This window comes from Columba livia, chromosome 5 (assembly GCF_036013475.1).
Source record: "Columba livia isolate bColLiv1 breed racing homer chromosome 5, bColLiv1.pat.W.v2, whole genome shotgun sequence".
Lineage (NCBI taxonomy): Eukaryota > Metazoa > Chordata > Aves > Columbiformes > Columbidae > Columba > Columba livia.
Window position 1 is genome coordinate 59122648 of NC_088606.1, and position 24116 is coordinate 59146763.

The 24116-nt window shown below is 37.6% G+C and overlaps 1 protein-coding gene across 5 annotated transcripts in view; it reads left to right on the top strand.

Moving 5' to 3' along the window:
• The window catches only part of PARVA (parvin alpha), a 69000-nt gene extending 45875 nt beyond the window's left edge, over positions 1 to 23125 (top strand). For all 5 annotated transcript variants that reach the window (XM_065065334.1, XM_065065335.1, XM_065065333.1 and 2 more), the window contains 9 exons: positions 1323 to 1463; positions 3457 to 3572; positions 8981 to 9039; positions 10098 to 10117; positions 11401 to 11462; positions 12089 to 12157; positions 13809 to 13910; positions 14685 to 14757; positions 18197 to 23125. In XM_065065334.1, the coding sequence (XP_064921406.1) occupies positions 1323 to 1463; positions 3457 to 3572; positions 8981 to 9039; positions 10098 to 10117; positions 11401 to 11462; positions 12089 to 12157; positions 13809 to 13910; positions 14685 to 14757; positions 18197 to 18273 (719 nt within the window). In that variant the 3' untranslated portion in view covers positions 18274 to 23125. The remainder of the gene's footprint in view (positions 1 to 1322; positions 1464 to 3456; positions 3573 to 8980; positions 9040 to 10097; positions 10118 to 11400; positions 11463 to 12088; positions 12158 to 13808; positions 13911 to 14684; positions 14758 to 18196) is intronic.
• Positions 23126 to 24116: the final 991 nt, after the last annotated feature.

Sequence of the window (24116 nt, forward strand, 5' to 3'; positions counted from 1 at the left end):
GTTGGCTTGGAAGCCATTTTCTTAGTTATTACAGCTCATAAAGTCTCCAGTAAATTTCTTTTCAGTATCTTAAATGCATCTTGAAACATCATGTGAGCACTTCTAATAAAGACTACGCAGACTATTCCCTTCTATGAATGGTTAAGCTATTGAATATATTGTGACAGACTGGATATGCCCCAGACTGAGCAATTTGATTCTCATGGGCAGACCTCCAGTGACTTCACTCAAAATCCAAACCATGCGTATCAGATACTGCCTGACTCTAAATGTGCGTATACTGATCCAGCACTTATTGATTTCAGTGGAATCTTTTCCATTACCCTTAATTCCATGCGGATCAGGTCTGTGCTAAAGACTTTGGTCTTGTTGTGGGACTATGCACAGACTGACCTCTGTGGAGGCGCAAGAAACTTAAGGAGATCGCAGTCCCTTTGACAGGGTTTATAGGCTGGTGCTCAGGCTCACTCTTTTTGGGAAGAATTTCAGTTGGCTTTGATGAGAGCAAGGTCAGCTCTTATCACATAAGATGTCTCTTAGTAAGATATTATTTCATAGAAGTAAATTGATAGGTGACAAGGCATTTTGTTTCTGGTGTTGTTATCAGAGCTTTTACTGCTAAATTTCCTTTGCTTACTGTTTAATAGTAAACACTAAGCCGTGTATGTATATACCTAGCAATCCATACTAATCACTAACAAACCAATTCATAAGGTATTTTAAAACCTACTGCAAATTTTGGTTTAATAGAAAGAAATTGCCCAAGGTTTTAGTTGTTTTCATACCTCCAGAAATACTTGTTCACGTTTCTTGCGTGCATCCTCCACCTCTATGAATATGGTGTCACTTCGCTTTTATCACAAACCGGCCTGAGTCTCCCGAGTCTGAGGGAGAAACCGTGAGGCTGAGACTGATGAAACAAATCTTCTTAAAGTTGGTATCTGTTTCCTAGGTTCGATGGGCTGCTGTACAAGCCCCTTGCATGGAGAATACCGTTTACGCAGTAGCAGTAGAAGTAATTGGGCTTTACCTCTGAGTCTGGTGTTCCCTAAAGAGAGTTGCAGCAAATACTTGTTAGCCAGTAATGTGGCTCTCATTAATACTTGGCCTTCCCCTTTGCAATGTTTAAAAAAAGGGAAGTTGTGAACTGTAGGATTTCAGAAGTGTGGGGAAAAGTGGCCCTGAAAGGAAACCCAGATAATTTTAAAACTAGAAAATCTAATGTCTTTTGAATGAACATCTTGGTGCATGGAATGTCTTTGTGTTCTTCATGTAGTTGACAATGGTTTTTCTTCTGTTTTTTTCTTCTATTATCACTTCAGAGAAACTCGAAAGTGAGAAGCTGAATGTTGCTGAAGTTACTCAGTCTGAAATTGCTCAGAAACAGAAGCTACAGACAGTGCTCGAAAAGATCAATGAAACCCTAAAACTCCCTCCAAGAAACATTAAATGGAACGTTGATTGTAAGTTGTGTGTTTTCCATGCTGGTCTCATCTTTTGACAGCCGAGAGTTTATAGCTGCTATCTGGAATTCTGAAATATTCAGTGATAAGGGGAGGCTGAAACTTGGTATTTATGGTAGGAGCTGCTCTGCACAGCACTTCCAGATGTGGTACACTCTGCCCTCTTTACTGGTACTCAACCTCCAGTTTATATAAACTGTCTTTTCAGAGTCTGTCAAAGTAGGATATTTCTGCTCTTAAGTCCATATGCATACTACCTTAAGTTTTCTGTTACTAAATTAATTGGTTTGCTGTATTGGCAAGTACCTGCATAAATGTAGTAGATAGGCAGAAGGGGACTTAGGTACTAGGACTCTTTGTGTGAAATTTGCGACATAGATATGAATAATATTTCTGACCATTTAAAGCTAAATCTGAACCACGGCTTTTGAGTACAAAGCTCCCATCAAGGTTAGGACTGCACCTGTTTTATTGCATTAAAAATGAACGTAGTCACATCTAGTAGAAATGCCCTCCGTGGCCCAACACAAGACATTTTAGTGCATGTGTGTTGCAGAAAGCAGGCTATCATCCAGTTTAGAAAATTAGGCCTCTTAATCTGGTTTAAGTTTGGTATCCAAAATCATTTCACACTGGTGAATACCTTGACCAGTATGTAGCAGTTTCCCTGTCTCCTGTAGCTGTCTTAAGCTGAGCTGTTTTGTACCCCGTTCCATTCACAACAAATTAGTGAGAGAGAGAGAAATAGCTCGAGGGAAGAAGAATGAACATTAGGCATCTCTGACGTTCCCTTTTGTGTGGTCCCACTGAGTTTTCTATCCTCATCTCTCTTCAACTTCCCCTCAGGTTTTTCCATTCTCTGTTGTGCAGCTGGAGGAAGGGTGTTTGGAGTGGTCTGACAATTTAACTTCTAGGTTTAATTTAATGTTTTACATGTGTTTTAGAGCTAAAGTAGAGACAGCAGCAGCTGGAGCCAGCTGTAGCACACACCGGTGCTGGGCAGACAGACATCTTTTTAGTGTTCTGCTAAAGGACCTCAGCCATGATCACTGGCACCCCAACAAAATTTGACAGCAATGCTACATTTTATATGAATGGGTATCTCTATGGTTGGGACTTGCATTGGAAGATAGTGAAGAAGGATATTTTAGTGACCGATCCTGCTTTACCAGTGAAGTAAGGTAGTAGTTATTGGTTAATTCAAGTACAAAAAACTTAAGTGCACTGTACTGTAGCTATCAAATATAATTTAGGAATACTACTCTGGGGAAGATTATGAATGCAAAAACAAAATGCAAGAAGAAGAAGAAGAAGAAAGGCAATGATAAGAATTAGAAGTGATTCACTTTCATGACAATGCTTTGATACTTGATTAAGGATTTCCTACAGTATGGCTTTTGATATCTTGTAAGTCGTATTAGTGTTAACTACCCATATGAAACCTGCTGTGAAAAAGCTTCAATAACAAGAACTATAAGAACTTCATGAGGAATGTTTCAGTCAATGAGTTTCGTAAGTTATTGCTTAAGGCTTCTGCCAAAATAGGCTCGTTTATCATCCTGCAGACATTGTGACACTTAAAAATGAATAAGTGCATGTTATGAGTACAAAAATATCTTTCTGATAGTCCATAAATCCTTTTTGAAATAAAGGGAATAAAGGAGACGCAAGGAGAATGCAGAGACAGCACTTAAACTGCCGTACATGAAATCTGGCTTTTGGATTAGCTTTAGATTTCCATCTACACAAGCCTATGGCATTCAGACGTGTTGCAAAAACCAACACTTTGCTGCTGACGCATATTACTGACTGGGCTGCATTCGCATGACCCGTTGAGCAGGAGGAGACCAGGAAACACGAGGTGCCTTCAAAGTGCCCCTGGCTCCAAGTGGCAAGAGGAAAAGAGTCCCATAATCCCTGCATCCTCAAAAGTAAAAATATGTGCCCTAGTTACTTTGCAGTTTGTGACTTGTGCTTTTAATATCTATTTCAGCTGTTCATGCTAAAAGTCTCGTAGCAATACTTCATCTTCTAGTTGCGTTATCGCAGTATTTTCGAGCACCAATCAGACTCCCAGACCACGTGTCCATTCAGGTTGTCGTTGTGCAGGTAAGAGAGGTGTTAAACAGCTCCTGGCGGTGGTGTGAGATCCACTGAGGGGTTTCTTGAAAAGTACATCTGGATTTTCTGTTTGAGCGGGTGTGTGTGTGTGTGTGTCTCTTTGGCTGACAAGAAGCACACGTGCATCTTTCCTGCTGACAGTGCTTCAACCAGAAAAAGGCAGAATTGCTTTCCCAGATTGAGCTGTAGCTCAGAATATCTTATTTTGATTGTGAAGTGGCCAGACTCTGACATTAAAAATATATGAAGCATTATTATTGTTGGAATTTGTTTATCACCCAATATGATCTCTGGAATTACTATTTTTGCCATTTTTGACAGTCTTCTTGTGTAGAGATTCAAATCATTCTTGGCACTGAATGATGAATTGTCATTGTTTATTACACTCAGATTCATGTTAGGTGACTAAATATTCTTTTTCAGCCTCGTGCATGCTAATTTAGTCTGATTACAGTGTTGGCTTTCTCATAAGCATGCAAAAAAACCCCATCAACTAAATCTTTTGTATCGGTCAGTCTCCTTAGTAGAGCCTCATCCATCCAAACTCTTAATGTTATTCTGTTGATCGTTTTTCTTTCAGTTGGACTTGTGCTTGCTCTATCTTATTTGGCCTCTTCCCGTTTAATCCGCTTTTCTTTCTTTCCAATTAACTTCGCCTTTTATTTTTCACACTGTAACTGTATTTATGTGTTTTAATTGTTGTTACACTGACATATCTGGTGCAAAGAGCTATTGCTCAAGTTTTGAGTGACTGAAAATCTGTGGGACAGATCTGAGAAAGTAACCGCTCCTTTTTCCAGCATTCGGATCAGACAAGTTTTGTAATTTGGGGAGAAATCTGAAGGAGAGTCTCTGGTAGATGTGTCACTGACGCCTGATAATGACTCATAGACTCTCAGATTCTGCTTCATGGGCTTCTCTACAGACAGTGAAAGAGAACCCCAGCAAGTCTGCATTTATGTGTTTAAGGCAACATAACATAATTTTCAAGTACTTGCCTTTGGCTATTACAAATACGTTAATTACACTGCTTTATCTCAAAGTTCTACCAAAAACAGTGTAAGAAGTCAGGAGCGCAGCAGTGAGGGCATCTTTGGGATGAGAAACTAAACCAGGAACAGAACATAGTCCTAAAATAAAGACCCAGATCTTGCATTCTGCTGTCACTCCATACGTCCAGACAAAATTCCTGTTGAAATCAATGGATGTAATTGTACTCTTGTTTAATAGGCTAATGTAGTTCAACAGCAAATCCACTGAAGTCAGTACAGATAAACCAATTTAAAAACAATAAGCAGTGGGAGAATCTGGCTCACTGCTTTGCCTCTTAGCTACACAGCTGTAGCTCAGGCGCCAGAGAATTGCAGAGAAAGCAGTTGCACCAGAATAAAATCCAAGTAGTGTTGCAGAAGACTTCACCAGTCCTTGGTGAAAGCCAGTCAGTAGAACTCCAAGGCTATGCTGATTCCTATTAACAGAGGGCGGAGGCCAGTATTCTTACTGTAATTGTGTTGGAGACATTTTTCATTTTTATTTTATGGTGAGTGGGTTTTTTATTTTTATTTTTTAAATCTGTCTTTCATGTCCTGTGGGATTGGTTCTGTATAAATCATCGTGTACGCTTTGAACTCAATGAAAGTTTTAATCAACAGTCAGCAGATCCTAAAGCCTAATTTAGTGTTCAAACTTGTGCGCCTCATGCTCTAAACCCTCGTACAGTCTGTGAAGTAAGGTCATGCCTAGGGAAGCTTAACCAGCTGTGTGGTAGCTACTTTAAAATTCTTCTCTAAACAGTTTGATAAAGAGAAAAGTAGAGAGAAAGAGAAGTAAAAGAACAAAGTACTTTTATAAGGTCTGTAATGAAGACTACCTTCATTCATGTCAAAATTCTGTTGGGTTTAGAAACACACAAAATGTGAGGGTTGCTCCGTTGGCTGGATGTGGTGTATTGAAATAGAAACAAAGATACTTATGAAACAAAAAATGTGCTCATGCCCAACAGGTAATCACCGCAGCGCTTAAGAAAGCTTGTTTCCTTTGGCTGTTGGCAATGAGAGTAATACAAAATCTGGGTTTTAAGCTGATGTGGGAAAAAATGTGGTAGTTGGGCCTTTTGTAGCTATTTTGTTATATTATTTTCTTTTCCTTTCATACTAATAGAATTAACTTTGAACAAAGCCCGGACTTTGTTTGATCATTTCTACTGAAGCAAGTGAGAGCTTTTATGGAGGGCTGGATCTTGCCATAATTTTGCCCTTTTTAAAAAATTACTAATTTATGCCATCCACAAATGGTTAAATGACAGATTGTTTGTGTGCAAGAAATGTAAGTCAGAGAGTATGAGAATGGCTTCAGCCTGTTCTGAACACTGGGTCAGCAATTCTTGGGTGCATAAACTCCTGTTAATCAAAATTAGGAAATGAATGAGATTAGAAGAAGGTGTACATCACAAGCTTAGTCTGAGATCATCGGTCCCACCGCCTGGGAAGGTCTGAAATGTTTCCGAGCAGCGTTGCCTCCATGTTACCAAGAAGTCTTTTTTTGAACCTGTGACAAATGTATTTGTTCTTTCAAGCTCCAGAATAGTTCTGCATTTTATTTTGGATCGAACAATTATAAAACATGATCCTCCAGATAAATGGAATAGCAACAATACATATGCAAAAGCCATTCAAATAGTGGGAAAGTTTTCAGAGTGGGACTTGGTGTGTGAAATTGAGCAGTTGGCCCTCGGTTGCATGGAACTGCTGGCATATAGCTGGTGTGAAGAAAGATGAAGAGACCCTTTCCATTTCCGGACAGATTACCCAAATTTCAGATGTATTTTTTTGGTCTAGGGGTAGTTTGCAATTTAAAATGATAAATGAATAGGAAGATCTTTCATGGTCTTTAGTGGAGTCTTTCAGCTGTGAGGGAAGAAAATGCCAAGGCTGTCCGAATAACATCTTCTGTGGTCACTGGAATGTACATCCAGATTTGCTTTTTAACGGGAAATCTTCATTCATACCTCATTTCTCAGTGACTTTCAAATAGTAGATGTTAATTTTTATAATTTGTTATTTCAGTTATAGCCACTGTTGTCTTTAAGGAACATTACTGGGCAGTCTTTCAGTTCTCAGTAGCACTTAGTTGTATTTTCAGGAATATTGTGTCATTCTCTGTCTAGTATAAAACAAACTTCACATCAGATGACATCAGTGTTAGGGTCAATAGAGGTGGAGAGATTTTAAAGTGCAACACATGTATGGGAAGCAGCCATCACAGAGAAGATGCTTAGGCTAGTGTTTCTAAAGTCCCTTCTGAGAGTTGCCATTGAGATTTTTTTCACCTTTTTTTTTACAAATCAAAAGCATAGGAAAGTCTGTCTTGACATGTGCTGGTCAAATAAGCGTTCAGCAGATCGATGTTGTATTTGGGCAGTGTGGAAATTCCATTAATTTTAGTGATCAGATGCCAGGCACAAAACTAGGGCTTGATGTCTTTTTTTGGTCAACAATTGGATCAAGGTGCAGAATTCCTATTTAATTAATTGCAGTTTATGAAAAAGGGAAATGAGTTTTATATCTGTACTGGAATATGTTTTAGGCTATTTTTGCATGTTTGCAAAGGGAAGATAGACTATTAGAAGCATTTTTTTTCTCCTGTATCTCTGGACTGGGCACTGGGAAGTACAGTTGCCATTGCTATGATGCTCACATTCTCTAGGAGACAAGAGTGACGGGGTTTTGCTCCAGAAGGCATCGCTGGCATGTCAGAGTCACCAGCAGGAGGAAATAAAGTTTCACCCTGAAGCAAAAATAACAATAAACAAAAATCCCAAACAGACTGGAATTCTAACTTGAGGTAGCATGAACTAGGTTGTAATGTCAAATGCAAATTCTCGTTGCTGTCTACACAAGCTGGAAGTGAAGTTAGTCCTCAATTATGTCATTTTTCTTAAGACCTTCAGGGTGTGTGACAGAGGATGTCTCGTCAGCTTTTCTGTGCCCCCTCTTTCAATATGTAACACGCTGGACTACACTCTGTCTTTCTAATGTTCAAAGGTCCTCCTTGAATGCATTTTTAATGGTGTGCAAGATATTTAGTAACAGGGCTTTAAAAAATATAATGGTAGACCCCTGAAACTATAATGTAGCTAAAAGGACAGTTCAGATTCCCCCAAGTGCCGGTTTGGAGTGACCCAAAGGGTGCCATGTGTTGCTTTCTTGCAGAAAGTTTGATCCTCATATATTTTAGTAATGCAGTATAGAAGTAATAGACTCAAGCCTGGCCAAATCCTCAGCACATCAGACACCAAGGACTGCTTCAGGGAGCCGTGGCTGCCTTCTCCAAGGCAGGGAGGAGCAGCAGCCGCAGTTCACATGCCATGAGGGACTTTTACAAAAGGTTATTCTCTCCTTTTCTCCACACAGAAGGCAAGTCTAAGACTAGCATAAATTTATTTTTCTCATTTCCTTGTATGACAGGGAGGGAAGAATCATGAATAATTGCCTAATGTCTAGACTTTACATGCAGTCGTCAGCATTTGCCTGACTTTTCTTTCTGTATTGCAAAATTTTGCTAATTCCAGGGAATAGAATTAACAGAGAGAACACAAAGAGAGGCAAAACATATGTGCGGTATTTACACCGCCACCAGATGACTGTGATCAGCATCCTGGAAACAATGTCAGATTTTTAAACTCCTGCATTTTCCAGCTGACTCAAATAGCAACCATTTGAGTTGGCTTCTGCCATTTTGTGTGCAGCTTCTAGACACAGGCCACTCACCGCCATGTACAAAAGGCTCTTTGCATCTGCAGAACATTGGAGTCATTGCATATATTAACACTGAGATGACTAGGGTCTGTGAATGGATTGTCCACCAGTTTGATTTTCCATCACAAGCAAATGGAGCTCCTTGTGTGCAGAGAAGTCAGAAAAGGAAACCACTGAGAAAATAAAAAGTATATGAACAGGGCAGAAAGAACAGATAGCCTGGGAGCAAGATTTTTGCAAAAGAGAAGTATGGGCACCATCTGCCAAAACTGCTCATTGAAATACAAGGCTTAATTCAGCTCACCTAGATACACCTCTACTAAAATACTTACATATGTGTTTAGGTGTTTCAAATGTCTTGCTGAATTGGGGCCTTTAAAAGAAAAGTGAATTAAGAACAATGGAGAAAGGAAAAGAAATACTTCCTTCTACAGGTGGAGTTTCAAGTTTCCTGTTGAAGTACAAAAGAGTTTTCTGAAATACTTACAAGCTGAAATAATATATTACTCTAAGTTTGTTTAAAAATTCTTATTTTCAGGTTTCTTATCTAATTATGTTTGTGGATCACAAATAAATATTTTACTGTACCCTAAGCATTAAGCTTTACCGAGAAAAATGTCATTTTTTTATTTTTTCCAGAAACGAGAAGGAATCCTCCAGTCTCGACAAATCCAAGAGGAAATAACTGGTAACACTGAGTATGTCAACACCACTTTTGCCAACAGTTCAGTAATTGAACACAGATGTGTCTCAGAAATTGAAACATTTGCTGATATTTAGATTTTGGTATTGGGGTTCCAGGGAAGATGATGCATCAGCCAGTGACTGTATTTTAGCCTTTTCCAGAGCTGAAAACATGTATCTAAAAATACAAAAGGGTGAGGAAATACAGAGCTGGGAAACTAAAAGCAGGAGACCAGGATAAAACAGAAGACAGAGTGAAGATACACAAAATCTCTGTTTTGTATTTGTCTACTATTAATTTATTTCTGTATTTATTAGATTTCTTATTTTAGTCAAATGTCCTTGAAACAAACAAAAATATGCTTCATTCTTTTATGTTGCTGTTTATTTGATAGAGAACTAGTTTTTTTCAAAAAGGAATGTGATACGACTATTTTTAGGTGTTTGGACTTTGAGGATGTAAAATGATGGTAGTAATTCCTGTACATGTCATCTCAATGAACAATTTATGACAGAAAAATTATTCCAAACCAACAGAGAGCAATGATAGAATATCCTAGTTTCCAATAGAATGGAGAGGAGCCCAACCTATTATTGACTTCTTCTTAATCTTTGTGTGTTTGTTTACCTTTAATAATTACATGAGGGATCAACTGGAGCAAAATGCTGCAGTTCTTAGGAACCCAGTCATAGCACTGTTTTGGCTGGAATTATATTGTAGTTGGTGTGGTAAATGCATCTTTAAAAGCAAAGGGAAAAGTTTTCACAAAATCGACGTGAAAAAGCCGCCTTCACTCGGGCAACGTGTGTTGGTTTGGCTCAATAGTAGGAAGTCTGAGATCTGGCCTCCCATGACACTTTAGTGAAGGCAGGAGATGATCTACTGATGGACTCCAGACTAATCCACATTCTCAGCTGAGTAGCTTGATTAAGGTTTTCTTAATTCTATGGATCTACTGCACTTTTCACCAAGCTAAAGATCTGGCCATGTATGCTATTTTCTTTTGTAGCACAATGTCTGCAAGTGAATTATGTGTAACTCTGTGTTTTGTTTTGGTTTGGTTTTTTATAGGGCATTATCAGGAAGGCATGGTAAGTTAATTTAATTATTATCTTTTTCTTGAGGCAGCCCAAGTAAACATTAGTTCTGCAGTAGGTGGTGACTTTGGTCAAATTGCAAGGAAGTAGAAGATTTCAAGTTGTCCTGGCAAATATATAAATATATGCACCGCAGGCTATTGTGTCAGTTAAGAAAAGGAAAGCAGCATTAAAATCAGTTTGACCATCTTTAAAACACTTTTCATTGCTTTTCAGCACATGTTAATTTGCAGGTGCTTTGTGGTCTAACCTCCAGAACATTACTGTAATAGTCTTAATGGTCATAAGTTGCCAGCATAATATGGAATGATGCCCTATCATAAAGCTGCTGGTGAATTTGCTGGTGTTCTTGCATACATTACCTACGTACACTTTAATGACTTTGAGTCATTATTCAGCAGGCCTAAACAGCATGCGAGTTCCTGTGCCTTGTATGTCTTACTGCTGGTATTGAGACTGGCCAGCAGAAAACACTCATCTGAAGAGCTCAGGTGGATCCCACCAAGAATTTAGCATTTGCCTCTTGTGTTATTTCAGTGGCTGCCTCACAGCTGATTTAACAGGCTGCGTGCACGACCTGTTTGCCCACGATAACTCCGAGCAGTCTTAGTTTGTATAAAGTCTGCCTTTGCATTTATCGAGGAATGTGAATGTAGCTTTTTGTGGAGTCATTTGCTATCATTCGGGTGATTGTCAAAATGGAAATTGCTCAGAAAATATTCTGGTGCCTTTTTTTTTCCTGTTTTCTTCAGAAGGTGACTACAGGAGCACTCCAGTCATGCTACCCTAGGTTGCCCGTCCTGCTGATAAAGTCCTAATCTGCAAATCAAAATGGCCCAGAAACATCCATACTAAGAATTGTGTTGCAGCTGTGTAATCATAAGCTTGCTCGAGGTGCTTAATAGTATACCACACTACCATGTATCAGTGGCCCATGGGGAAAATCTTCCTCTGTAGATGTAGTGACTCTAGATGTAAACTCACGTTCTTCCAAACAAAATTATTTGGTTACTTAGCTCCTGATATCTGGCTGTTTGTTATTAGGTAATCCAAATCATACTTGAAAATTATGCTTTTTGTAAATAATAGATAATAAGTTACTAGCAGCTTCTAGAAAGAGAGCAGTATGCAAAATACACGTACTTGGAATACAAAGAGACTATATTGAAACCTTTTGCTGAGTGTGTTGTCTTAAGTGAGTATGTGCCTTAGTAAGTGTTTATTCTGCATTTGGACAACTGCTGCTCAGTCTATTAACATCTCTGAATGTTTTTCAGAAAGAGATGCATTCGATACTTTATTTGACCATGCTCCAGACAAACTCAATGTGGTGAAAAAGGTTGGAAGGTTTTTATTTTAAAAATACATAAGCTGTGCATGTGCATGCTTGCATGTGTCTGTTTGTACGTGTCATGAGTGTATATGTATATATATAATTGTCATAGTTTGCATACATTAAATACAATTAGGCTTTATGCTTAAACAAATATGCAAATTAATTATTGTAATGTTACTTTTTATTAATATTTAGCAGCATGAACTTAACTTTGGAACACAGAACAACATGCAGCTATTAAAGTTCCCATGAAAAAGTAGTTCTCACAAAGTGTATGGAAGCCAGCTGGTAGCTTGAGTGTACTGATGCCAAAGAGGTATCCAGTTCACAACTGCCAGGGGTCTGACCTAGGCTAGTTTGGCTGCTGTCAGATTTGAGTGGAGTCGTTACCCACTTCCCTATAGTCTGCTACAAGTTTTTTTAAGAATTAATATATTTTAACAGTGTATTTTTATTTATGTATATCATGTTCATTTTATTTCTGTTCTTCATATTCTTCATCCTCGGGGGGTGAAGTGTGTTGCAGTCTCCTGACTCATGCAGTTTCTCTTCTGAGTGGAGTTCATGCTGCATGCACTGAACATGCTGCCCTGCTGAATAAGCCTTCACTACATTGTTTCATATTTCAGACTCTCATCACCTTTGTGAACAAGCATCTGAATAAATTGAATTTGGAGGTTACTGAGCTGGAGACTCAGGTAGGATTTTACAGCCTTTCTTAAAAGGGAGGGATAGTCGCACTGTGTTATGCACTATGCCCCCAACTTTATCCAGAAATTTCGTTGAATTATTATTGATTGAGTTCCAAGATGTTATTTCACTGGAAAACCCTTCAGTTCTAAACATGTTTGTATGGAGAATACCCTTAGTGATTAAGCAGAGAAATCATGAGGGCAGCTAAATTTCTCTGAAACAGTTTTGTACTGCCATTAGCATAAAAATTAATTAACAGATGCTACCTCTCAGACTCTGCCAAGTGCTGTAAGCAGAACCTGTGCTTGTTTTGGTCAGGAAGGAACTCTGTCCGCTTGGTTTGATCCAATGTCAAGCTGAACAGTTGTTTCCTGTCTACCTTTACACAAGCACATAATCGCATGGGATTACAATGACTCTATTCAGCGAGGTACGGTCTTGAGACTAGAGCTACTCAAGTGTGCAGGCAGCTGTACAGTTGGGCTGCAGGCTTGATTGCACCACAGAAATAATGTGGTACATGGTCTTTCTTGTTCTCAGCTGCTAAATTGGCTGGACAAAAACGAAAAGAGAAGCTTAATCCTGCTGTATTAATACCTCCCCATGCGAACAATTGCAGCGGTTATCATACCAAAATTGCAAGGTCAGGCAGGCAGGATGGTATCTGCACTATCAAAAGAAAAAACCTGTGTCTTCAGGACAGGTTTTATTTTATGTCTTGATTCATGTTATTAAGAATCTCTAGTTTATTTAAATAGTTATCAATCGGATAGATAGAGATTTTTCAAAGGTAAAATTAAGATTTAGATGAAAATAATGTGTAATGGCTTTCACAAAGGTGTTCTCTATGCCTGCTTATTGCATTGTTTACTTTGGGAAGAAATATATTATTCAAATGTACTTAGAAACTCCTTAAGCATTTATTTGGAAAGGTATTCCCTAAGATGAGAGACTGTATTTCTGTCACTTGAAAGAAAGCTTTTTACCTCACGAGGGTGATGGGTTGCTGAAGATAATCCATTTTGATTGTGAGGATATCTCAGGGCACTGATAGACCTGATGCCACAGGGGCACGAGTGAGAGGCCTTTAACAAAATCTTATGGATATTGCTAGGTTTTTTTTAGATAGAAATGAACATATACCATGGCAGATGGAGATCTTCCATCTGTAATTATGTACACTTAAAATCAGATTGACTCAAACTTGCACAACGTGGACAAAGATGATTGTTTGTTTTGTTAGTTCCTCCCATATACTGAATTTCAGTGCAGTCATGAGATTGGACCTTCATTCTGCTTTTCTCTGCTCAGGCAATGCGTGCCATTTGAGGGCTTGAAAGGTGGCTGTTCGATTCCCCACAACTGCTAGAATAAAAAGCAAAGGCGTGGATCAAAGCCACTGACCACCTCACTTCCCAGGAGCCATATTCTGAATGTATATTTTAGCAGTAGGACAGTTTTGGAGAAGACATAACAGAATGCGCTAACTAAATAAAAGGAATCAAAGAAGTGAGATGAGGTCTTTTAGTTGCAATTTAAAATATTTGTATTAGTAGCTTGTTGTCAGTTCTGCATTAGAAGATATATATCTTGTCCATTAAGCAAAGCAATGAGTTATTATTCAGAAAATGTACTGAGAAATGCCTTCTTTTACAGTTTGCAGATGGTGTGTACTTAGTCCTGCTAATGGGTCTCCTAGAAGGCTATTTTGTTCCTCTACACAGCTTTTTCTTGACTCCTGATAGTTTTGAACAAAAGGTAATTAGATTTCATTTTTCTGTAAAAAACAAATAAATAAACATGTCTAATAGTGCAAGAATGACACAAACATTTCCACATCAGCTTAGGGTAAATAGCTGAAATCAAGATAGGACTGTACTAGTAACCATTTCTAAGCATTTTTAGGATCTCAGTATTAATGTTTATCTGGAATAAAAGGCAAAATTATATTAATGATGGGGTGGTTAGGAAGTATTAACTGATTTTGGCAGCCATTGTGTGATGCTGTCATTGAACCAGACTTACTGTTCATTAAGTGTATAAAGAATTATACACATGAATTGATGAAAGAACTGACTTTTTGTGTCCAAAATCCAATAATTTAACGTTTGAAAGGTTTCATGGGTTTTGGAAGCATAAAGTAATTTGTGTACTATTTATCATTTTAAGAAAAACCACTACCAGGCACATAATGTCTATTGTTATTCAGGCAATTCAGCTTTCTGTTCCAGACAAGAGCACTTTATCCCATCATATTCCAATTTTTAAACTTGTGGGAGGTAGGCACCATCACCACCCAGGAAAAACAATGGATTATCTGGATTCCATGGACCAGATCTTTCATTGATACATAGAGCCCTGACTGGCTTTTATGTCTGAGAATCGGAGTCTGCAGCTTTAAATACATCTTGTTTTGACCATTTATATAGTATTTATTATTTTTATATATTATTTATTAATTTTATATATTTTATATATAATATTTATACTGTATATACTTCACAATAATGCGTACCTTTACTATATTACTAGGTCCTCAATGTATCCTTTGCATTTGAGCTCATGCAGGATGGTGGATTGGAAAAACCAAAGCCAAGACCAGAAGGTATATATTCTGCTTTTTACTGTCTCCTTAAAAATCTGTGTTGGATGCAGATCTTATCTCACAAGATTATGGTATAGCTAAATGAAGGTTCAAATGTTAATCCCAGAGTGAAAGGCAAGACACATTTTGAAGTTCTCAGGTAGCTCTGTATTTTAAATTGCTGATAGATACATTTTTTCAAATGTTGCAAGGCTTCCTTTCGTGAATGGCCACAGTAGGATTTGTGTGACCAAATATATGCAGTAATACTCAGATATTCACTGAGAGAAAAATAATACAGTTGTGAATGATGTCACTGGCAGATAAGAATTGCTCCAGTTGCTCCATCTTCCCCCATCCCACATCATCATACTAAACCTCAAGTGTTCCAGTGTAATTTACAAGATTTTCACAAAAGAGGTGGATGTTGTGAGAGAAGAATTTCAAGTGTTCACATAAATGCCTTTGAATGCAGGATGTAATCATGAGTATTAAAATTAGATTTAAAGCTGAAAACTGAAAGTAAAAATATGTCTTCAGGACAGAGAAAGGTTTTGCTGCCGACTTTAGCAGGACCAGGATTCCACTCATCTGCTTCTATAAATACAAGGTTTACATCCAGCTTTCCGGTCTGGATATAGGCCCCTCGATTCACCATGTTTTAGGGTACTCTCGTGATTCCTCCCATGAGAAGTTACAGCTTTTTACCATTCAGGAGCTGGACATGCAGCTTCTACTCCACTCTTCCCAACAGACGTGGGAGCTGGGTCTGCTGCTTACCTACCATAATAATCAAAATATTTTCAAGAGCCATTGCAGATTCACGGTGTATGGTGCACACAGTCTTTTCCTGCTGTAGTATTGGATTGTCATTCCCTGAGGAGTTGATACAAGCTCATGCTCAGAGTTTTCCTTCTAATAGTAAGGGCTCCCTGGAGATTCAGGCACACATCACTGAATCAATTTCTGCTCCATTCTGCTTATTTTCCATCTCTCCGAGCTTCCAGGTCATAACAGCAGCAGACATATGCACTCACACAAAAAAATATGTCTCGGGACTGAGCCTGTGCTGCCTATGCATTTCATCTGGGCCCACCAAGCCTGTTTTTTTCACTTCCTTTGATTGCTTGAACTTTTATCCATAATCATGCTTCACTAAACCAGTGGTGACTGTGTCACAAACTTTTATGTTTGAAATAGTCAAAGAGAGAAGGGGCAAATAGTGAAATCTAGAGATCCAAGGAAAACAGAGAGTATCTGTGATCCCCTACTCCCCATGGAGGTTTAAAATTCTTATGGCATTTAATTTTTCAGGTATTTATTGCTCTAGGGGACAGCTAATTTTTCCAGTATAAATCAAACCGTAAGGATATTTCAGCGCATATATAAGACGTTTCTTGTGCAATTATTGAAATGCTTAATATGAAACTTCCTGCCCAATGTGAATGGAAAAACACATCTGTTTTATGTGTTGTTACATTGGGCACAATGCCCGTGCTTAAAATTTCCAGTGAGCAAAACAGTATTGAAAAGGATCTTACCCTAAATGTGTATACTAAATACTCTTTACATTCCTACACTGTTTCTTTGAGGTTCTTGAGGAAAAAATATGCTGAAAAGTGCTTTAGAATATGAAAAACATATTTAGTGGAAAAAAGAATGCAGTTAAATAGATGAGTATGAAACCCAATGATTTTTATGGGGTCAACAGTTTATTTGGGTTATTTGCAATATTATTGAAAAGGTATTAAAAAGCTTTCTGTGACCTTTACTTTAAAAATGGCTGGAACATCAGTATACGGAGTCTATAACGAATTAATTTGCAGTCTGAGCTTTTTCATGTTGCTTCTTGAAATGTGTATGTCAAAGCCAAACTCAAGTTTCTCTTTTTGAAAATTGCGACCAGTTTAATGTTATGCATGTTAGTCAAACGCATGTAGCAATGGAAATAACTCGTCTTTCCCTGGGAACGTGCTTCTTTTTTGTTTGGACCTTTCTGTGGAATTCCGTTGTGGTGGTGGAGTTCTGTGGAAACTTTGTGAAGACCTGTCAGAGCTGTCTCTTTATTCATGTGAAGTTCTGTGTTAGGAAATGACAGTGTTGTGCAGCTTGTTGCTGGCCTGAAATGGGAAGCTTCCCAAGTTATATGCAAACAGTGCTGCAGAGTGTAACACGATGTTGTGGGAGCAATGTACCCTTCCTGTAGCTTTTGGCATTTTCTCTTTGTTTTATAACAAGCATTTTTGATCTGTTTTATTAAGAGCCAGAAAACTATGTGGCCGTGGTTTCATGACCGTGCATAGGCTCAGCATAAAATCTACATTTAGGTGTTTTCACTCTTTGTGGATGTCAGTTTGCCATGTAGCTAATATCTTTTTCCCTTCAAAATTTGCGTAATTTGAGCAAGGTTCGATTGGATTCATTCTTCGAAGTATAATCCCTTCACAATCTATGAGAAACGTCAGTGTAGATAAACACAGATGGCAAAACTGATGATTACATACACAATTTCCTAGGCTTACTTGGAGGTTTTGAAGACAATGGGAATATGCAGACCATCTGCTTTATACCCTTGTGGCCAATTCCAAGAAGCAAAGCTAGGAGATGGAGTTCCTATACAGTCAGCAGAAAGAGATAGGACAATTCTAATTCTAATCCTATTCTATTCTGTTCTTTCTGAGGGCAATTCTGGGTCCCTGTTTGAGACTGAATATTCCTTGAAGCAGTCGTGTAGACTGCTGCAGTAGTACTTGTCAGTTTGTTTTATAGATTTCTTGTGAAATAATATTGACTTTCTCAACAGCTTCTCTTAGAAACAGCAGGTATTCATTAGCTTTTTGTTTTATATCAATCCCTTCTTTTAGATGTTGAGTTTCTAAGGACTGATGCAGCCATGTACATCAGCTACCCCAAAGCATTTTCAGGAGTGCCTTCAAGGGGCACTTGTATACCTAGCTTCTTTAGGTCTTGAGAAAATTTATACTTGCCTCTAGCTATCTTGCTGAAATGAGGCCTAATGAAGGATGTTGCAGCACAGAGTGGGCCGAGTTCTGCAATCCTTACATAAGAACAGAGTTCCATTGGTTCCTGCCTGATGATTTTTTTTCAAAATCATTACTTTTTGGCCACAACCGAGTGAAGATTCAGTCATAGTAATATATGTCATCCTAAGCACCATTTGTCTCGTGGGCATCTAAAACTTGGTTACATTTATACATCAGCACCAGTAGCCATTTCTTTCCATAACTAAAAGTGGTTGAAATAACATTTTTTGTGTTGCCAGTTTAACAACTCTGCTTTATTTATATTTCTACTCTTTTCTCAGTATCTTTGGGATTTGAATGTTCATGGATATAGATCTGAGCAAGGAAAGGGAGTAGAAAATAGGCACTTTTTCAGAAAACATTTTGAGCTAATGAATTTACTCATGTTTTTTTCCCTTGTCTTTTTTTTTTTCTAGATATTGTAAATTGTGACTTGAAGTCTACACTGAGAGTACTGTACAATTTGTTTACCAAATACAGGAATGTGGAATGAAGAGTTGACTTGGGACATAAAGGAGTGTTAACAAAGAAAGCATCATAAATAGCATCTTTTTCATCGGTATTCCTCTGCAGCTTTATCCTAAAAGGAACTAAACCATTTATCTGATGAATTTTTAATTGATTATTCTTGCACTGCTATTTTCATAGTAGATTTAAAACTAATATAAATTATGAAGAAAAAGGTTTGGCAGAAGGTATTAGGGAATTTTCTGTGAGAATTCATGTCTCAGTAATGACTGTTCTCACACGCTTTTGTAGTAGGTGAAGCAAGAATGAAAAAAAGATTTACCTTCAATTGAAATCAGCCTTTGAAGCCAATCATAGGAAGATTCGGCGCTGAGTATCTATTTAAATGGTTTTTACATATATATTTTCTAATAGAGGTATTTTCAACCCATGATGAGGTGATTGCATTCTAATTATCAGAGATGTGCGTGGGGAGAAACAGTAAAATACTCTTGTTCACTTCTCAGCTCAAAAGAAGAAACTTTCTCAAGCACTTAACTTCGATGAATTTACATTTCCAGTGCTGTTAGGCTTGAATTTTATGGGTACTCATTCCTTCAGACTTATTATAAATGTGATACTCTGCTTTAAATATGTGTTATTGAGCATTCCACGTAAGCACACTTTGCATACATACCTGTATGATACAGTTTCCCTATAATATTTGTATTATTACATAGCGTTAGAAAGTAAAAGAATGGCTTGTTTTTCTTTTAGTAGTTTAAACACAGGATTACTAGATTGCAGGTATAGATTTATTGCTAAATAGAGTTTAGAATCCGTCCCTTCGGTTGATTTTATGAGGAATGTATTTTACTGCGTAATGATCAACACAAAAAATAAGATTTATTTTCCAGAAACATTCCTGTAGCCTTTCAGATACAAAAAGCACTGCTTTTAGGTCAGAACTAGTCTCATCTGCAAAGACTCTGTTACACTGTAAGGCTATGTGGTCATTTTACATGGTTATGAAAAGGACTTTTTTTTCTAATTGTAACTAAGTGTAAGCTTAAAGAGAAATAGGAGTTGATTCTTCCCTTAGAGTTGATATCAAGCACCAGTTATGTTTCCATAAAGAAGCTGATAGAGTCTTCTTGACATGAGTGTTAATCGTCAAGAACTGCACGAACTTAAATTGAAGAGTAAATTAATAATCTCCTAGAAGTCAGTTGCTATTAGTGTTAGATACTTTTCTAAAATAATTGTTCCAATGCAACTACAGGTGCTTGGGAGCCCAGGATACACAGTAAGGAAAAGAGTCCTTAGGCAGGAATTACCGGACGACTGTTTAGAAATCTTTGGCCTACCCAGTGCAGGGAGGAGGTTTGTGAATAGTCACCCAGCGGTGGCAGAACTGGTACAGGTCAAAGGGAGAGTGATCTGTCAGCTCCTGAGTCTGTTCATCTGAAGAAATGCAGTGCTGGCAAGAACAGTCACTAACAGCTAGTTAGTATATGAAGCATCACATTTTTCACTTTTCCAGGGCTTTTTTTAATGTAGAGTTTTCCAGTGCAACATTAGCATAAAGGGAAGATGAGCAATTATGTTCTGTCTTTGATGAACACTATCTGATGTTTAATAACAAGATGGTACTGTCTTCTGCTGAGGGGCCACAGAAATTATTATCCTGAGAAGTAAACAGCAACTTTTGCAAAGGAAAGGCAATATTTAATTCCAAGGACAATACCTGAATGTTCTCTGAACTCATAAATTGTTATAAGCATTCTAAATATCTTTTGAAAAGTATTTTTGCCTCTATATTGTTAACTGAGTTTCTGAAATTAGAGGTGCAGAAGATAACAATTCTTTTCCTTTTACGTAGGTAAACAACTGGGTATTTCAGCCTTGGTGAAAATGAACATGTTTTTATTATACCTTGAATATCAGAGAAGCTAAATGATAGGAATTAACAGAGGATTTTTGGAGCAAACTTAGACAGAATTTCTCATGTATATACCAGCAGCATTCTCACCTTATTTTTATGTTTCACATGTAAGTTTTTAATTTGCACACCTAGATTGTAGTAATTGTAATTTTTAATTTAAAAATATATTATGTTTTTTCTGAAGATCATGCTTAGCTGAAATATTCTTCTACATCTTAGCAATGCCAAAACATCTTAATTGCCCTTGTTTTCAGGAGTGCACTTTCTTTCAAGAGTAGGTTTATATTTGTAAAGGAAAAAGGTTAGGAACAGTGAAACTGGTTTTTGCCTGGACTTGAAAATAAGTATTCTCATGCTATATTGATGGAACATTATGGGAGTTTTTGAAGTCTATCGGACTCTGTTTTCAATCCTTAAAAACCATGGAACTGGGACAGAATGATGAAATTCTCATGCTGAAATGCAATTATGCAGAACTATAGAAACATGTAAACAACAGCCAACCTTTACATAATTATTCTATGGTAAAAATTTATGTAAATTAAAATCTGCTATATAAACAAGAGTATCCTATGTAAATATAGACCCATCTGATAGTTCTAACACATTTACACAAATAGTATATGCTGCCATGTAGGAGTGGGTCACAGCTTATATTTTTGACAGTGTAGATTTAAATAGCTATGAGATAACTATGAAATCTAATATAGAGATTATATCTAATATTTATTGCTTTGATACAGAATACTATAGAAATATAGAATACTACTGTAGATAGTTTGCTCTTCAGCAATTAGTGTAAGCCAGCACCTTCCTTCGGGGAAGTGAAATGTTAAGTCAGCTCTGCCAAATTCTGTGGACACCTGTGATGCTTTTATCCTTATACAGAGTGATCTATACTGATGTATAGCTGAAGGCAGAATTTTCCTCGCTGTTTATATTAGAAGTTGTTTTAAGTTTTAGGGCAATCCTGCTTTTATTTATAATTACTTTAAATGATTAAATAGATCCAAATCGATGGATTTAGCCCATGTAAGATATGAACAGTCACTTGGAGAGGCCAGTTTCTCTGCTGGTCCCAGAGGGAGCCTCTGGTCCTGAGGCAGCTATCTCAGCGCTTTGGCTGGGCTCTAAAGCCAAGTAGTATGAATCCAAGCCACTGCCTTAAGAGCTCATGGTGGTATTTGGATCTCATCCACCAGACCAGTGTGTTTGTCTCAGGCACATGGAGGCCCACAGGTAGCTGAGTCCACCGCAAACTGGCAGGTTATCAGCCTGCCTTGAGTACCAAACAAACAGAAAACATTTCTGCTGCTGTGCCTTACGAAGCTGCCCAAAGAACAGAGTTCCCTGTGCTTCTCTGACTTCTAATCCATCCATTGCATTCAGCAGTATGGTATCCAGATTTGTCTTGTAGTTGGAGATGGACATCTCTTCCCTGTAGATGGATCCTGGCATGCTCTGTCAACCACACAAAACTGTTAATTTTTTCAAAGAGGAACTACAGATTCTTCATAGTATATAAAAAAAAAGATATTGTCAAAATAATTATTTAAAATCCTTATATCTTGAGATTAACTTCTTTCAGGTTTCTTTCCCAGCTGACTGGCATTTATTTGCCATAAAGAACAGGCCCAAGGAAAAAAAAAAGGTATTGAAGGAATTTTTGACCTGAGACACACACATGTAGCCCAGAATTGGATTGCTCTGTATTTCCAATGGACTACAAATGCACCAAGTTTTTTATTGAGTGAAGCAGACTGCAGAGTATCTAGTTTTTTACATTTCTTAGTCAGTAGGTACCTTTCTGTTAGAGGGGGGAGGCAGCCCTTGCAGCTGCATGGTTCAGGAATTCAGGTGGACCAGCGAGTGCTGGAGAAGGCACTCATCTGCTTCGATTGACTGTGGACCAAGTTGCTGATTGACATGTCTCCATGTAAAACAGTGGCATTAAATCAACAGAGCTTTTGGTCCTTTCTGTTTTACAGAGAGTTACAGTACTTGGCAATGGTTTACATTCAGGCAGACTATATAGATTGAGGTAAACGCTACTTGGTTGACTTCTGTTCTTGTTTTCTTAAAGTGCGTTTTTTAATTCATGTTTTAGATTAATTTAGCAGAAACCTTACTGCAAACCACAGTGTTGTAAAGCAGAAGGGATTTTAAAAGTAATGGGTTTTATTTCATTAGAGAAAGATATATATGATCTTTAATATACTAGATACTAGCTTTAGGTCTAGCTTTTGTTATTCTTGTCTTCCTGTCAAAACATTCTTCATGAATGGCCTGTGTGTGTGCCAAGTACCAAAGAGAAAACAGTGCCTTGAAGACCTCTTGCAAGGTTTTCTACACAGTTCCCTAATAGATCGTACGAATTAGTGTGGGTTTTCTCTTTACTCTTAAAGTACAGTTAAAGACTAAAGAAATCCGTTGTAGAAAGCTTTATGATTAGTTCTAGGTAAGATATTTTGAGTTGATGTATCACATGAAAAATAGAGATAGCAGCACCAAAATTCCAAAACTATGCATACCTCAGCATCAACAGATTTTCCAAAGAGATGTTGTGTCGTTTAATGTGTACTAGGGCTAATTTTATGTATTTTGACAAAATTTTCTGTGTTACTATTTCTTTTTGCAATAATGAATTTTTCTTTTCTGTCTAACACTTTAATACTACACAAGCTGCAACAATGTTAGTGTCATTGAAATATTTGGTTCTCAATTTCAGTATCAAACTAATTGAGAATAAAGGATATTTGAAAAATTTGCTTCTCAACACATGTATCTGAAAATAATTGTTAGTTTAAATTAAGCTGCCTTCAACTGCAGAGATAGTGGCTTTCACAGAATATATTTGTGTACTCTATAAGAGACACTCTATTGCTGATTTTTTCCTGTGCTTTTTCTGAAACCTTTGTTAAGATCCACAATAAAATTTGCACCTGAAAATCAACACTGTATGTTGTTGTTGGGTCACAGCATGAGATATATGAGAAAAAAAATTAGCAAGGCTTTATGGTTTATCTTCTCAGAGCTTCCAGACATTTCCATGCATCGAACCTATTCTCAGTTACCTCTTGGTGGGTGTACTTGGTGTTTATTATTATTTTCTGTGGGGGCTGGTGACAGCTGAAAGTGGGTTGGCAAAAACAGCCATGTAAACATATGCTTGAAATGATTAACAGCATCAGGTCAAGAAAATGCTGTATTTGACTCAAACCAGTAAAGTATACCTTTGCTTTAATGTTACTGCACTGAACACTTTAGTGGTGGTATTGCAGCTGGGTATAATGCAATTTTCTGCAGAGTAATTTTGTTAATCTGAAATTTAACAAAATGTTAGTGAATTGTTAAAATGATTGAAGTTAAACTGTCTGTTTCAGAAAATAACTGCGTTTAGGAAGATTTTAGAGGTCTGTTTTTTTTATAAACTTGTTTTTGTTGTGACCCTTTAATGCAGGAGCTTCAGTGCAGAACTTGGAACCAGTCAAAAATATAGGCATCTAAAGTGCTACAGATGGACATTTTTAGCCACTGAATTACTGGAATGAAAACAGAAGCAGGTGTTTGATCTTTAGGTCTGCTTGTAGAGCTGAAACCACCAAGCAGAGCTGCCTAATCAACAGGGAACACTAAGGGCAGGGTGAGTTGTAATGCCATTCTTCAGTCCCAGCCTATTACTCAGGGCTGGAAAGAAGTATCACACTTTGCTTAGGATCCACAGTCTTAAGCCCCAACATATGCACTTATGGCTTTTGTCCTGAATTTTATGGATTTTGTCCTCAAGAGCAAGTAGACTTGCTGTTCTTCAAATATTGTAGTACAACAAAAAAGTCACCATCTGGCTACTTAAATTTCTTCATCGTTGTTCACCCAGAAAGTAAAAGATCTGGGTTTAATACCCTTCTCAGCTGTGGGAGTTATTTCTCCTCCTTCTTAGAAGA